The sequence below is a fragment of the Lithobates pipiens genome, unplaced genomic scaffold (genome assembly GCF_037356315.1).
Source record: "Lithobates pipiens isolate NorthernLeopardFrog02 unplaced genomic scaffold, aLitPip1_a1.2 Scaffold_16, whole genome shotgun sequence".
Lineage (NCBI taxonomy): Eukaryota > Metazoa > Chordata > Amphibia > Anura > Ranidae > Lithobates > Lithobates pipiens.
In genome coordinates this window covers 619,027,543-619,045,333 of record NW_027507748.1, presented here as the reverse complement: position 1 = coordinate 619,045,333, position 17,791 = coordinate 619,027,543, and the positions used below count along the sequence as shown (strand labels likewise).

The 17,791-nt window shown below is 40.9% G+C and overlaps 1 protein-coding gene and 1 non-coding gene across 2 annotated transcripts in view; one reads left to right on the top strand and one right to left on the bottom strand.

The window, feature by feature from the left end:
• The window catches only part of ALOX5AP (arachidonate 5-lipoxygenase activating protein), a 29,218-nt gene extending 17,630 nt beyond the window's left edge, over positions 1-11,588 (bottom strand). Inside the window, exon 1 of the mRNA XM_077484089.1 lies at positions 11,447-11,588. Coding sequence (XP_077340215.1) covers positions 11,447-11,516 — 70 coding nt within the window. The 5' untranslated portion in view covers positions 11,517-11,588. The remainder of the gene's footprint in view (positions 1-11,446) is intronic.
• A 5,357-nt stretch (positions 11,589-16,945) lies between these two features.
• On the top strand, positions 16,946-17,019 carry TRNAN-GUU (transfer RNA asparagine (anticodon GUU)). The gene has a single exon. It is a non-coding gene; the product is annotated as a tRNA-Asn (tRNA).
• The last annotated feature ends 772 nt before the right edge of the window (positions 17,020-17,791 follow it).

Below are 17,791 nucleotides of genomic sequence, written 5' to 3'. Positions count from 1 at the left end.
TGGTCCCAGCACAGAACCCTGGGGGACCCCACTACCCACCTCTGACCATTCCGCGTACTCCCCATTTATCACCACCCTGTGAACTCGCCCTTGTAGCCAGTTTTCAATCCATGTACTCACCCTATGGTCCATGCCAACGGACCTTATTTTGTACAATAAACGTTTATGGGGAACTGTGTCAAATGCTTTTGCAAAATCCAGATACACCACATCTACGGTCCTTCCTTTATCTAGATGGCATTTCACCTCCATGATTCTTCATGAATCCATGCTGATTACTGCTAATGATACCGTTCTCATTATTAAAATCTTGTATATAGTCTCTTATCATCCCCTCCAAGAGTTTACATACTATTGATGTTAGGCTAACTGGTCTGTAATTCCAAGGGACATATTTTGGGCCCTTTTTAAATATTGGTGCTACATTGGCTTTTCTCCAATCCGCTGGTACCATTCCAGTCAGTAGACTGTCAGTGAAAATTAGGAACAATGGTCTGGCAATTACTTGACTAAGTTCCCTAAGTACCCTCGGGTGCAAGCCATCTGGTCCCGGTGATTTATTAATGTTAAGGTTCCCAAGTCTAATTTTAATTCTGTCCTATGTTAACCATGGAGGTGCTTCCTGTGATGTGTCATGAGGATAAACACTGCAGTTTTGGTTACTGAAGCCCCCCAATTCCCTTGTAAAGACTGAGGAGAAGAATAAATTCAATACCGTTGCCATCTCCCCATCCTTTGTAACCAGATGTCCTTCCTCATTCTTTATGGGGCCAATATGGTCTGTCCTCCCTTTTTTACTGTTTACATACTTACCAGGGCTTTTGTTCACTCTTTTAAATTTATCACCCAATGGGATAGATTGGCTAATGCCCTTATTTAATATGCTCTTAAAGCAAACCTATCTTTCCTTCGTGTTCTTTGTTCCTAAGATTTTAATCCAATTTATACCTTCTAGCAAGGCTCGTAGTTTAGGGAAGTTGGCTCTTTTGAAATTCCACGTCTTTGAATTCCCCTTATGTTTCCTATTTTTGTGAGTTATACTGAAGCCAATTGACCTGTGATTGCTGTTACCCAAATTGCCCCGTATTTTCACATCCCTCGTCAGGTCTGTATTGTTGGTAATCAGTATATCCAGTAACGCTTTATTTCTAGTTGGCGCATCTACCATCTGACCCATAAAATTGTCCTGCAAGACATTTAGGAACTGGCGAGCCTTAGATGAATGCGTGGTTCCCTCCACCCAGTCTATGTCTGGATATTTAAAATCCCCCATTATGATAACACTTCCCAGCCTTGCTGCTAATCCAAATTGTGATAGGAGATCTGTCTCCCCTTCCTCCCTTAGGTTAGGAGGCCTATAGCATACTCCCAGTATTATTTTCCCCTTAGCTTCATCCCTTTGGAGCTCTACCTCCAAGGATTCCACCTCCTCCCTAGCTCCCTTAGTGATGTCATCTCTCACATTTACTTTTACAATATTATATATAGGCATACTCCTCCCCCTTTTTTAATGTCTTTATCCTTGCGATAAAGGGTATACCCTTGAATGTTTGCCAGCCAATCATAAGAGCTGTTGAACCAAGTCTCTGAAATTCCTACAAAATCCAAATCCTCCTCGTACAACAGTATCTCTAGTTCACCCATCTTGTCTGTCAGGCTCCTGGCATTGGTGAACATGCCACGTAGTTTAGACCAGTCGCATATTATTCTTATTGGGTGTTCCGAGATTGCAACTAGGACTTGCTACTATACTTACCTTGGGTTTATGTGCTTTGGTCAACCTACTACTAATTCCCCCAATACTGCCCCCTGGAATATGTTCCAAGCTGACTATCTCTACCACTGGAGCCTCCCGCCCATCGTCTAGTTTAAAAAACCCTGCCACTGACACCAACGATGTAGTATTTTTACTCCCACTGACCACCAAGCCTATTGCATTGTTTACTCCTATCAATGCCAGGGCATTTTCTACTCCCACTGGCCACAGTCCATTCCCACTAAAGTCTGAAGGGCAGTAAACTGGCTCCTTGTTTGACAAGTTTGGAGATCCCTGCTTTGGAAGAAGAGCTTCTCAGTTCCTTTTGTCCTGCCTCACCAAAAGCTGACTAGTAGAGATGAACTCGTCAGAACTCAACTCTACATGAACTCAAAACTTGCCTTTTCTTCTTTTTTTTACACCAATCAGCCGAAGGCCAGGTCATTTCACCCTGCAGCTCACTTAAACAAGGAGGTGGGCTACTATGTAGAATTGTCCTTGCCTACAACTTATTTGAGTAAAAAAATAAACCATGTTTTTGTTTGTGTTTTAGTTTGTGTAGAGATGAACTTGCAGGATGCCTGAGCTTATCGGCACTGACTAGCTATCCTAGTTAGGTACACCCCACATACTTGTGTGAACAATAGGCTAAAGCAGACGTGTCAAATTTCTATGGTAGTGAGCCCTTGTGGAAAGGCAACTCAGGATTTCTCAGGGCTTGGGGTCTAAGCCAGCAAACTGGAACTAGGTCACACCCCTAAAGTATGCCTGGCTGACAATGCAGAGACTACTTATGTGTGCAGAGTACATATGGCAAGACAGGATCAGGGCAGGAGGCAGGCAAGCAAAAACAGTAGACAAAGCCAGGTTCAGTACACAGATGGTCAGGCACAGAGTACAAGTAATACAGGGGGTGACAAAAATACCATCCCCACTGTGAAGGTGGTGGTGACTCACTGATATTTTTGGGGTATATGAGCTCTAAAGGCACAGATAATCTTGTGAAAATTGATGGCAAAATGAAAGCAGCATCTGATCAGAAAATACTGGCAGACAATTTGCATTCTTCTGCACAAAAGCTGCACATGGGACGTACTTGGACCTTTCCATCCCGACAATGATGCTAAGCACTAGGCCAAGTTGACCTTCAGCAGAAAAGGGTGAAGATTCTGCAGTGGCCATCACATTCTCCGGACCTTGACATAATCAAGCCACTCTAGGGACATCTCAAACGTGCAGTTCATGCAAGACGACAAAAGACTTTGTATGATCTGGATGCATTTTGCCAAGATGAATGGGCAGCTATACCACCACCTGAAAGAATTTGGGGCCTCATAGGCAAGTATTACAAAATACTGCATGCTGTCATTAATGCTAAAGGGGACAATACACAGTATTAAGAACTAAGGGTATGCAGACTTTTGTATCTAAATCCAAGCAAATCTGAAGGTACAGTTAGCTACAGTTGAGTAAATGAATGACTTTTAGTGGCTATCACTGAAGTTTGCCTTGTGTGGTCTGCTGCTTGCATTGTTGTGGTATAATAAGCCATTTTGAGTCTTTTCTGCAAGTATACAGTTTAAGTCTGAGATGGAAGACACGTGAGATCTTTGGTCTGAACTTTTGGTCATACGTGTTACTTAAAAAAAGCTTGTAAAAAAGAGAAGTAAATGAGTCAGGAGTTGGGAGTGGATACATTTCATTAAAAAAAATAAGTAAACAACCAGCCATGGTAATGAGGTCAGACCTTTGAAGGATTCAGTATGCTGGTTGTTAAAGAAACCTGACATGAAATAAAAATAGACAGCCACTTCAGATTTCTCCTTCTGAAAGTGCAAGTTGCCTGGCTATAATTTCTGTAAATAGGCACAGATGCCCCATTTGGATGGCCTCACTGGCAGAGCTGGGTCTAGAAAGACCAATGCAGAGTTCTAGTCCTCAAGAAAAACTTGAGTTCAAGGTAAGACCAAGAGAAGAATTAGTCAATCAGGACTTCCATTTGCTTTTCTATATGGACTTGTAGGCATGTGCAGTTAGCTAATGTAGCCCCTTGTCCTTAACAAGGTCTACTAGTTACATATAGTTTTTGGCTGGCTGGTAGCCCAGACCGATTATGTAGTTTTTCTCCTAAGCTAAGTGTCACTAAACTCACATCAAAAAACAATCAGTTCATACTCCCCCGGTCATTATGAGATTTGTTTGCTGTATTCTCCAAAAATCCTGGTTGATCCTGCTGCTCTCTATCTCCACCTTCTGTTCCATTCAGGTAGGGATTTTGCACCTATAGTGGCAACTCTGCACATGCTCACTTTTCAGTGAGTTTCTATGCTGAGCATTTCCTCCCCATCACATCTGAGCAGCCCATATGACTATAGAGTCACAGATGTAGGCGTATACACAGTGGTAAATGACAGCCCACTCTCTCCCTCCTCCTCTATGCCCACTAACCAGTTAAACACAATGAGGATGAGATATTACATGTAGATTACTGGAGACTTCACCTCTCTCTTATTCTAAGACACCGGCTGTGTTATTTCCACAAAATAATACAGATTTAATTTTGAATATAATATTTGCATTCCAATTTAAAACAGATTATTGATATTTATTTATTTTTACTCTGTATTCCAAATGCATTTTTTTTATATTAAACATGTGACCAGCAGCAGAGCACTAGAAGGTCCTCCTGCTTATGTTTCTCTGCAGACAGGCTGGGAAAGATCTGGGCCATGTGACAGCTTTATTTTAGGAAAAGGATACTTCGATTTTCTTAATTTAAATAATTACAGTCCCATCATCCATATACAGAAATAGACAGGACAATGTAAACTAAATTGGTTGTAAAGTCAATAGTTTTTTTATCTTAATGCATTCTATGCATTAAAAAAACTTTCTGTGTGCATCAGCTGCCCCTGACCTTGGAGGATGGAGCTTTTTGGAGTGTATTATCTTGGGGCTTGAAGCTATCGAATGGTATCTGAGGATTGTCATTGCTATCTCAGGATCACCCCTAAATGACTGATTACATACTGTATGGGTGTCTGGGGTGGGAAGCGCCGGGATGTCTGGGGTGGGAATTTAAAGCAGCGGTGTCCAACCTTTTGACCTTCCTGAGCCACATTGGAAGCAGAGGAATTGTCTTGGGTGACACATAAAATATGCTAAAATCCTATTGTAAAGGGCACCTATCATGTGTACCTCCATGCATTAATGTGACAGCTGCCTCTTTAAGTGTGGATCACATTAAAATATTAATCAATAAGTAAGATTTGTGTAAAAAGAAAAATAGTGTGAACTTATAACGTGATTTCAATAGTTGTATTAAACCTCCACTCAATCCATGCTCAAAACCTCAGTATTACTATACCCTGAAACTATTATAATCAGAAGTTCGATTTGTTATACAAAAAAATGAAGAAAAAAGCATAAATTTTAATAAACGGTATTGCATGATCTTCCTGTCATTTATCTTTTTGGTGATTGCTGATAACCATCTTATGGAAGAATACTTATTCTGGAGAAATGTGCAGATATTGCTGAAGAAAGCTTGATTACTACATCTGATCAAATTGGTGTAATAAAAGGCTATATTGGTTCTTGAGACCATAGGGCTCTGGTGAGTGCATCTGCATTATCACACGTGGTGGAGTGCCTGTTTATTGCAAAGTGGAAATATATATATCTTTTCAGGATCCTTCATGCACAGTATGGTGGATGGGACATAAAGATAGATTGAATACTTTACTGGAGCTTATTAAAAAACTGTATAATTTTGGGATATATTTCAAACTTTTTTGATGTGCAGATTTTTTATTTTTTTTATTTTATTTTTTATTTTTATGCTTTTTTCTACGTTTTCTTTGTATAATAAATCCTACTTCTAAATGTAATAGTTACAGTATATGGTATTAGTAATACTGAGGTAATACTGAGAAAACATGTTATAGTTCACACTATTTTTTTTTTTTCATGAGAATAGCGCCTTACTTTACTTATTGATTCATAAAATATACTAACTATGAGGATAGCTGATGACTAGAAAAAGTTGGGCAGATCATAATCCATGTACCTAAGTATTAAAACTTTGCTTTTTTGTATTTTTTTTTTTTTTTATAAAAGTAAAAGAGGGCAACATAAACCAGTACAATATTTGACACTGTTTTTGATAAACTAACGCATCAATATCTGGTGCTCATCAGATATTTTTATTTTCATTTTGCCCTTCATCTGCTTTATCCTTGAAGATAGTTGCTCACAAATATAGGTCCTAGCTGCTCTGTTGTAACATCACCCTCAGTGCGCCTGCTCTGTTGTCTACGGCGCACATGCGCCATAGACATCGGTGCCTGTTTTTAGGAAAATATTTCTTGCACGACAGGTAAGCCTTAGCCCCTGTACACACGGTCGGAGATTCTGCCAACCAAATTTTGTCCGTTGGACTTAGTCCGACGGATTGTGTCCGAAACTCTTGCATACACACGGTCGGACTAGTTGTCGAAAAATCCGATCTTTCAGAACGTGATAACGTAATTTCGTTACGATGGGACTACATTCAGGCTAGTAGCCAATAGCTTTGATGTAGGAATTTGATCTGAGCATGCGTGGCACTTGGTCCCATCAAAATTCGCTACACATGATTGGAGTATGTGCGATCAAACCAGTTGGTCGGGAAATATTTCCAACATGTTGGAAAATTGGGTCCGACGGATATTCGGACGGAATCAGTCCGATGCATACCACACACAGTCGGATTATCCGACGACACGGTCCGATAGGACACATTCCGACGGATTCTCCGACCGTGTGTACAAGGGGTAAGATTAGGCTTACCTGTAGGTTAAAGTGGTCTGTATTGTTTTACAACCACTTTAAAGATCAAGCATTATATCCTGTCATCTTTACAGGAACTGTCTTCTGATATAACATAGACCATCCATAGACGAGTTTTCAGTGACTCACCTGATTTACTGAAACAACACACTAGTAGTTCAAGTAGAACTCTCACAAAAGAATACAGGCATACCCCACTTTTAACCTCTTGCTTACTGGGCACTTAAACCCCCCTCCTGCCCAGGCCAATTTTCAGCTTTCAGTGCTGTCACACTTTGAATGACAATCGCGAGGTCATGCTACTCTGTTCTCAAATTAAATTTTTATATTTTTTTCACACAAATGGAGCTTTCTTTTGGTGATATTTAATCACCATTTGGGTTTTTATTTTTTGCTAAACAAACAAAAAAAGACAGAAATTTTTCATAGTTTGTTATAAAATTTTGCAAACGGGTAATTTTTCTCCTTTATTGATATTAGCTGATGAGGCTGCACTGATGGGCACTGATGGGCTGCACTGATGGGCACAGATAAAGTGACACTGATGGGCACAGATAAGGCAACACTGATAGGCACAGATAGACGACACTGATGGGAACAGATAAGATGACAGATTGACCCCTTACTCCGATCTGTGATCAGGCGAGTCTCATAGACTCAGTGATCACAGAGCGTGCCGCGTGTGCCCTGCAGAGGGTGTGCAGGCTGCTCAAGCACGGGAGAACGTCCAGGGACACCCTCCCAGCAAATTAAGTCTGCGCTGTAGCCCTCTTTTGGCTATAGCGCAGACGGCAAGTGGTTAAGTATTCAATGGGGTTTATTTACTAAAGCTGGAATGTGCAAAATCAGGCTCACTTCTGCATAGAAATTAATGCGCTTCTAACTCCAGCTTGTTCAATTAAGCTTTGGTAATAAAACCTGGAAGCTCATTGGTTTCTATGCAGAAGTGAGCCTGATTTTGCACTTTGCAGCTTTAGTAAATAAACCCCATTGTGTCCTTTAGGGCCGGTTCACACAGGGGGCGACACGAGGCGACACGACTTGCCGTGCCGCGATCTGACAAGTCGCCCCCGTTCTGTACAATGGAACCGTTCTAAGAGGAGCGACTCGAGTCGCTTCGTCTTAGAAAAAAGGTTCCTGTACTACTTTTGGGCGACCTCGGGGCGACTTGCATTGACTTCTATACAGAAGTCATTTGCAAGTCGCCGCTGAGGTCGCGGCAGGTCGCGGTGAGGCAAGTCGTGTCGCCTCGCATCGCCCCCAGTGTGAACCGGCCCTAAAAGTGGAGTATGCGGGTAGTTTGTTTTGCAAAACATTGTAAGTAAAACAAGATTGCTTTTTTTTTTTTGTTTTTTTTTGGTTGTGTTTCTTTTTTTTTTTAAAGAATACAGTTTTCCCCTTATTTTGTACATGTTTTCTCTCCTTGTACTGTGCACACGTGAAGACCTCTGGTTCTGCTCACTTACAGTTTTAAAAGAATTCACTAGGTAAATTGCAAAGCATTTTTTAATTGGACAAGGTGGATATTGTGACATCACTGCTTCTCCTCTTCACCATGTCCAATCAGAAAATGCTTTGTATTCATTGACAAAATGCAAAGGGTTCCCTGCATGGCACCAGTGCTGAACTATTGTGGTGACTTTACATATGTATATTGATATGTATATTAATTATAAATGATCATTTTGGTAATTTTGTTATAATATTTCAGACCTTCTTTCCATTTCTCTTGAGGAAACAGTTTTGGTGGCATATTTCTTAAAAACCTAAGCAACAGTTAACATTACAATTGTACAGTAGTCTCCCTCCTTCACATAGAGGTTGATTTACTAAACCTGGAGAGTGCAATGTCTAGTACAACTCTGCCTAGAAACTAGAACTGCACGATTCTGGAAAAAATTTGAATCACGATTTTTTTGCTTAGAGAATAAAGATCACGATTCTCAAAAACGTTTTATTTCAATGATTTACAACCTCTGAACAAACAAGATGGCAATAACAAGCCATAATCATTTCACTTCAGTCAAATTGAAAGAAATGTAATGAAAAACAATGTATTGTCAGGGTATTGCGGAGTATTGGCAGGGTATTGGCAGGGTATTGTCAGGGTATTGCGGCGTATTGGCAGGGTATTGCAGGGTATTGCAGAGCACCAGCAGGGTATTGACAGGGTATTGCAGAGTATTAGCAGAGTATTGCAGGGTATTTCAGAGTATTGCAGGGTATTGCAGAGTATTGCAGAGTATTTCAGGGTATTGCAGAGTATTTCAGGGTATTGGCAGAGTATTGGCACGGTATTGCAGAATGCTGACAGGGTATGGCAGGGTATTGCAGGGTATTGCAGAGTATTGGCAGAGTACTGCAGATTATTATGGCTCTGTAACCGTCTTTTGCCTATGGCCCAGTCAGCAAGTGGTTAATAAAGAGATTGATTAATTATGACTTGTCTTCATTGAAAGAGAGAAAGATTAAGCATTTGATGATTCTAAAAAATAAAGCAGTAAAGCAGCTCACGTTTCCTCAGTGCTGTAGCCACGTTTGTCCCCCAAGACCTCAGTGTGAAGAAGAAACATTACTTACCTGACCGACCAATCACATTCTTCTTTGCTGAGTGACATCAGCACCCTGGCTCCGACGGCTTCCCCTCTGCTCTGCTCTGAAACAGGGAGACAACATGCCTGGGACAACATCGATCGGTGTGCAGCGGTGTGGCACGCACTTTTCAGCTCACACAACATTCAAATTGGTTGATGGTGAGAATCGCAGAACAACGGAGTTGCGATTGTGGCGGCAGAGAATCGCGATAACGATTCTCTGCGATTAATCGTGCAGCTCTACTAGAAACCATTCAGCTTCCAGGTTTTTTGTCAAAGCTCAATTGAACAAGCTGTAGTTAAAAGCTGATTGGCTACCATGTGCAGCTGCACTCAATTTTGAACTCTCCGATTTTAGTAAATCAACCCCATAGTGTTTATGTTATTGGTAAAATGTATGTTTAATATTGTGGAGATATATATAAATTGGTATATTTATTCATTCTAATTTTGTTATAATATTATAGAGCATTCCTCCATTTCTCCTCAGGAAGCAGTGTTCTGTGAATCACACTGAGAAAGACGCAACTCATTTGGTGATGAAGTTGATGGCAGAACTCTGGAACCCATGTTTAGGCATTTGGTTTTGTGTAATGAATGAATGAAATACTTGTATAGCGCACAACTGAATCGCCCCTGTAAATTGGACATATTTGTATAAATCTGATTAAAACATGGGAATTATAGGGCACATATATGGGGATATATGGGTGGTACATAAATAGTCTAGATGTGCTTTTACTGATGTTTATAAGTGATTTACATTTCTTGCTTTACACTGTATTAATAAAACAATACCTTACAAATCCTATAAACTGGTTTGTGTGATTTTTATAGCACTTTAAAAGTCACAATAAATTCTTTGTTCGGATTGAGTCCAATTTTAGGATAGAGTGGCCATTCTCATGCCCACAATGCATTTCTTTATTGGGTATACCATCTCTGTCCATACAGGGCCCTTCTTCTATTCATGGTAAACTGACAACCAATTTTTATTAGGCTAAAACTGGCCATAGATCAATTGTTTTTCTTTTAACAGCCAGTGGGCTGTAAACCAATTGACCTCCAGAAGGTTTTACCCCCCTCATAACCAGGCCATTTTTTGCTATTCAGCACTGTGCTACTTTAACAGTCATTCCTCGGTCATGCAACACTGTATGCAAATGAAAATGTTATCATTTCTTTCACACAAAAAATAGAGCTTTCTTTTGGTAGTATTTGATCACCACTGGGTTTTTTTTTGCTAAATAAACTGCAAAAGACTGATTTAAAACTAATAATAAAAAAAAATTTCTTAATTTCTAAAATAAAAAATTTCAAATAAATATAAATTTTTTCATAAATTTAGGCCAAAATGCCTACATTTCAAAATGCCTACAAATCAGGGTATATTATTTTGTTTGTGTGAAAGTTTACAAACTACAATGCCAGAACACTACAAATACCCCCCAAATTACCCTTTTTTGAAAAGTAGACAGCCCAAGGTATTTAGTAAGAGGCATAGCAAGTTTTTTTAAGTTGTAATTTTTTTTGTCACAATTTTTGGGAATATGAAGAAATTAAATATAATATGTTTTTTTCACTTTTTTTTTTTTACATACTGTCACCAGTGCAATTCTGTGTCATCATATGACTGGTGTGCCAGTGATTAGGAATACTGACTTGTGACAGTGTGCAAAATAAATAAAACATTTGATTTTTTTTTTTAACCCTGGCTACTTTCTGATCACACAGACGTCTTCAAATTTACTACCAGGATAGTACAAGGCCATTGTAAGACCACTGCTACAGTAGATAACATATTGCAATACTGGACAGTAGTGTCTATTTACCCTACTACTTAGCGTAGTTAAGTGCGTACAGCTTTCTGTGGTTCAGTTCTAATATGAGTAGGATATAATCTAAGGATATAATCTATAAAAGTCCAATGTCAATAGCTTCTACTGAGAGGATGCTGAGATCCACGCTATGGAAGGCTGCTGCTTACAACCAACTGTAAGTTACCATTTAGTTATGTGCACAAAGGGGCTCCCCCATGATAGTGTGCAAAATCTGAAAAGGCGGACATTGCTGAAAGGACACAGCAAAGTGAAAAACAGATGCAGGTAAAAGAAAGGTAATGTGACCTAACAAAAATGAGGAATACATGCCATCTATTGTACAGGTTACAGGGACAAATCAATGTATAAAGCAAACGTAAAAACAAATATTTTTTAAAATGATGTTAGTATGATCTGCACTATTAATTTTGAATTGCTAATCCTACCATTCTGGATAACGCTGATCAAAGTGACAATTGCCAGGAGGACGATGTGTCCCAGGATTTCTTGGTCCATGGTGCAGGCAGGAGATGTATCTCTGGTGTCGTGTGCTTCTGACTCTGGAAGGTCGCTGTGCAGAATAGGGATGTGGTATCTATAAAGAAAGAGGAAGTGTTTTTTTTTATTACTTATCTGATATCACTTTTGTGATCTAGCAGTCCTTCTGCTATATTTAAACATACAGAGAAAGAATTGACTAGCTATTAAACCAAAAAACAAGAATGTGTTATATTGCAGCTATATATATATATATTTTTTTTTTCTTGATCTGGTGATCCAGCCAGTAATGCCTAGGGTTGAATAAAAAAAAAAAATTATGTTATATGCTGGCTGATTAAAAAAAACCTGAGGAGGTCACTGAACTAACTATTTGATGTTAGTACAGCAATTTGCCCACTATGCTATTGTTCTGACAGGGGACAGCTCCCCCGCCAGCACACATCGGTGAGAGCTCGCAGCCATTGCCTGCAAGTGCCCATCGGATGCCGATCGGCTGCTGGTTTTTCAGCATGCCTGTTTGACAGAAGCTGGTTGTGAGATCGGCTTCTGTCAGACAAGCAGCTATGCAAATACTCATGCAAATGCTTAGTATCAGCACCGATATCGGTATCAGTGCAGTCCTAGTACACACTATTATTTATTTTTCCAGCAGGCTGAACAGATCCCTGCATCCACTCAAACAAGGTGGATGGAGGAATCCCCCCTCTGTGCTATTGTACTCAGACATCAGGACTCCTCCACTGTCAGAATACAATGATCAGTGCTGCAGCCCCCAAATTGAAAGATGTTTTTGAGCAAGATCAGCTTCAGCTAGTTCTAGAGCACCATTTATAATCTTCAAAAATCACCCTTGGGCAGCCAGGTTACTCATTATTGGCTGCGAACCAAGCCACCATCAAAGCAATCTAATTGGCTGTCTACTTTGTGATCATTGTAATGACCACTCACAAATGTAAATAGTAATACTGGTGCCCTCTGCAACCATCACATGTGTTTTTGCAAATGCTTCTGCTAGCTCCACCCCCTACTCTGTGATTGGGGGGTGCACATTTTGGCATCCTCACCCTGGGCACTGTCACTGCCTGTTGACTACATACTTATGCTAATAGGTGTCCCTCATTCCCATCTCAAAAAGTTGGGAGGTATGCAGCAAACTATCCGCACCCCATTCCCCATGTGAATATAGCCTTAAGGATGCATTCACACTACAGCGATTTGAATTGCGATTTGACAGCGCCGAGATGTGAATGACAAAATGCGGCACTAGCATTTGAGATGTCATACATTTTGAATGACACCTTAAATCGCGGTGTGGGTCTGCGGAGATCGTGCTGCAATTGCGGCAACCCACTTCACGGGACACATGTCACACAACAATTGTTCAGGAGCTACTTTTGGAGCGATATGTGTCTCCTGATGCGGGTTTCCGCGATTGCAGCGTGATTTATCATGTGACAATTCAAATGAATGGCATCGAACGTGAGTCCTATGTTTTTTCATTCACACCACGGCCCTGTCAAATTGCGAGCAGATCCATGGCAAATCTGCCGTGATTGAAAATGCTGTAGTGTGAATGCAGCCTAAGCCTAATACACACTAGCAGATTTTTTTTCCTTCAACCCAGCAGGCTGAATGAAGAAAAAAAAAAAAAAAAACAAGGAGCTTCGGAGGAGCCATGTTGGATATTAGGAATATATTGAATAACGCCCTGATTTTTTCTTTTTAAAGTCTGGGGTATTTTTCATATACATCCTGCAAGGGTCTCTGCATATATATTGCAAAATTTTCGTCTTCTTTGCTTGTATTTGTTTCAATATTTCTGTATGTTTTTTGTCTTTATATTTACGATGTACTAATAAAAATTGTATCTTTATATCTTTTTACATTTTTGTACTCGACCACGTCTATTAACCCCACCTATAAAAGTCCCTTTGGGCATATCCTCTCCTCTTTTTTGTTTCCATATACATGGGATGTGGTGGTGGTTATTTTTAATTCCTGGTTCATTTCATTCTTTTTTCTCTTCAGAAAAACAGCCCTTCCTATAAAAGAATACTTATACTTTATGAAGTTCTACTGTCTCCGCAATACATTAATTTGTATTAGAACAGTACTTGTGAGACTCGGGCCTAGTCATTACTTTTGAAGAGCTTCTATGCCCCAAAGTTAAAAAAAAAAAAAATTCTAGTCATAGAATACTCAGGCGGTTGAGAAACACTGATCTATGTAGTAACATCACATCCCATGCATTGCTGTAGAATCCCTTGTAAAGGTGTAACAATTACAAATTGCTGGAAGCTGCCATGACTCTGAATACCCGAGATTCAAGGCATTTTGGAAGACTCAAGAATATTGAAAACGATGTGCAGAGATCTCTTGGAGCTTTCTCCTGTTTAGTTCAGGTCTACGTCAGATGTCATTTACTTTGCATGATTTGAATATGCTGTTCTTCTAATGCAAAACTTTTGCAACATCCGTTTCAGAAAGGATGTATGTGGTCAGCGATGCTTTGACTTTCCTCATCACAACTGTCTCACGAGGAAGTTTCAAAACCTCAGATTCATTTGTGTAATATCTGGCTTCCTTTGAGCCGAAAGGCGTTTTTGGACAGATGATGTATACGCCAGGTTTGTGTGATATTGGCATATAACAGGGAACCTCATTTGTTAATGCACAAAGAATTCCAATATACGGTAGTTAAAGATGACATTCACGCCAAAAAATTATTTTGCGTGATTAAAGCTTGTGCTCCAACCCAAAAATGTATTTACTTTTTTTCTGCATGCTCCAGCCCTCCCATTGCCCCTGTAGCCTAGACAAGAATGATATGTACCCCACTTCTTTGTGGGTGCCTCCTGGGATATGGTTGTGCAGGTGGGGGGTATACTTCATGCAAAGCAATGCCCAGGACTGTGGTTATGTAAAAATTTGAACATTAAGGCAGTCCCCCAACTTAGAGATGAGCCTCACTGTGTGTAGAGTTGGATGTGGTTTGTCCCATGTTGCTACACATTCTACCTGAATGTTTTGCATTTGGAGGGATGCACTGAGCCTGCTCCCACGCTACCAATCTAACAGAGCTCTGTTACCTCACTCCCAGTAAAAAAATGGGGTCCCGCCAAGCTCATAGCGTGGACCTCATGCATGCTCATTAAATCCTTCCTTCAGTATCTTGTGATCAGGCGTTGTATCTCTGTAACGTGAGTCTGCTTCCAGTTACTATGGGAGATGGACTGCTAGAGAGGGAGCCAAGGCACCGCCCCCCTCGCTACTCGAGGACCTGTCACTTAACCAGGTACCACACCTTGACTTTAGCATGTTTTTCTCTTCAGTTAACCGTGGCAGCTACCTCTTCTTCCTTGTCTTGCCAAGCTAACTTCTTAGAATTCAATCATACCCTATAGTGCTTTACAGACCCAGGTTCTTAAGAATATGCCAGAACCCAACATGCACTCCTTTGAAAAACTTCAGACCAGGCTGCTGGAACTCAACATAACAGCATAAAAGGCAAAAGTTCTTCTAACTAATCCTAGTGGTGGCTGCCCCAGCATACCTGCACAGGTAGAGCCCTTATAGCCATAGTCCATAGTGGCGTTATCCCAGATGCTGGTATACTGACGTTTCGGCATCTTCTTCTTCAACAGTGGCTCTTTGGAACTCAAGGCTCAGCCAACCTCACGGGTCTGGACTGCTGTCCATTTTTAAAGACATGAGACCGGTGGGTGAGACCCCAAAAAAGCCTGTGATTATTGATCTGGAACAGTGGCAGGAGACATTAACCTCTTCCCCCTGGTTAGGGCAGCCATGCTAACTAGCTCACAGTAGGCAACCTGTCTACATGCACATTAGATATCCCATGAAGTATAAACTTCCATCCAGTGGCCTGAGGAGGGCACATTTGGCAGCCCGTCATTGTTGGGAAGTTGGCTGGCTAAACTAGGAGGAGGCAATTTGGTAGTTAGCAACTAGAGTGCAGCAGAGAGGAGGTTTATTTCTTTAGGATGATGATGTAGCGGTACCCCATGCATTGGCTGCTGAGAATTATGGTCTGTCTGTCACCCTGCTCAGTCCTGCATTCACTCTCAGGCACTCCGAGACAGTTTTATTGAGGGGTATAACTTGGATGGCGCTGGGAGATATGGGATGCCCAACATGAATAAACTTTTTTTTGGACAACTCACTCTACCATCACATCACTTGCTCCAGAATGTTACTTCTAATCACCTCCACGCCGATATACGTCGGCAGAAGGGTTCGTACAGGCAAACGAACGTACCTGTATGTGGCTCTTTAAGAGGCAGCCTGCGTGCACGCCTGCGGCCAGCTCCGTGAGTCGGGTCGTGTGTCCAGCGGTCTTGATACCTGTGATCGTCTCACGGAGAGGAAGAATGGGGAGCTGCTTATGTAAACAAGCATCTCCCCGTTCTGCCTAGTAAAAAAATATATATTAATAAGAATGCCATAAAACTATCCCCTATTTTGTAAACGCTATAACTTTTGCACAAACCAATCATCGCTTATTGCAATTTTTTTTACCAAAAATATGTAGAAGAATACGTATCGGCCTAAACTGAGGAAAAAAATGTTTTTTTTATATATTTTTGGGGGATATTTATTATAGCAAAATGTAAAAAATATATATATTTTTTTTCAAAATTGTTGATCTTTTTTTGTTTATAGCGCAAAAATTCAAAACCGCAGGGGTGATCAAATACCACCAAAAGAAAGCTCTATTTGTGGGAAAAAAAGGACATCAATTTTGTTTCTGAACCACGTCGCACAACCGCACAATTGTCAGGTAAAGCGATGCAGTGTCGAATCGCAAAAAGTGCTCTGGTTAGGAAGGGGGTAAATCCTCTCCGGGCTGAAGTGATTAAAAATGTACCTGTGTGATATGTGCTCATGATTAGCCAAGAAGCATAGTATATACCCTTCCCTGCCAAACTCCTGAACTCTTCATCGGCCTCCCATATGGTCTAGCGGTTAGGATTCCTGGTTTTCACCCAGGCGGCCCGGGTTCGACTCCCGGTATGGGAAGTTCATGTTTTGCCATGACAGGTTTTAATTGTCATTAAACGAAATACATTTATTCAATCATTTATTGGAATGACACATTTTAATTGTTATTAAAATGATTAATTTTAGTCATTTATATATTTGAATGCAGAAAGGATTGCACAGGAAGTCTTGATAATTCCCTAGACTATTTATTTCACTGTATTAATTCTTTAATTATTATACTCATTTTACTATAAATGCTCCATTTTCACAGATATAATCATTTGAAAAATCTTGCAGCACATTTCAGCAGTCCAATGCGACAGAAACTATTTCATATTATTGTAAAAGTATCAGCAACATCTCTGTAGTGTAATGAGTGGAGAATGGTATGTTTCTATTAGGATCTCTCAGGATCTCTCTTTTTCACAGCTAACATTAACAAGGTCTCTGTGGCGCAATCGGTTAGCGCGTTCGGCTGTTAACCGAAAGGTTGGTGGTTCGAGCCCACCCAGGGACGCTTAGAATTTTTTTTTCCCATGAGTCAGATTAATACAGAACATTAATATGTCATTCAAGCACGTTACCACACATCTAGCAAATATTAAATCCCTTCCTTTATTAACCGCTTAACAACCGCCCATAGCCGATTAACGGCTTCAGGGCGGTTGTTTAACTCTGAGAGGCCGTTAATTAATGGCCTCCCAGAATTCTGCTCTCGCGCGCCCCCTGGGGCATCACAAATTACGGTAAATGGCCGCTCATCGCGGCCGTTTACCACGTAATCGCTCTGTCAAATGACAGAGTGATCACTTGTAAACAAACCAGCGTCATGTTATGACGCCGGTTCCTCCCTCCCCCTCTCTGTACCGATCGGTACAGTGGAGGGGGAAGAGATCGGTGTCAGCAGCGCTGTGGGCTGCATCTGCAGTGCCCACATCGCTGCTCACCGAATTTAACCCCTCCATACCCTGGCAATGCCAGCTAATACTCTGCAATGCCAGCTAATACTCTGCAATACCCCCCAATACTCTGCAATACCCGCCAATACTCTCCAATACCCGCCAATACTCTCCAATACCTGCCAATACTCTAAATACTCTGCAATACCCGCCAATATTCTGCAATACCCTGCCATAAATTGCCATACCCAGCCATACTTGGAGATACCCTGCAATACCCAGCCATACACGGAGATACCCAGCCATACTCGGTGATACCCTGCAATACCCAGCCATAGACGCCCCCCCCCTCACTGCCCTTCGGTGCTTCTACCAACTCGCCAATACGAT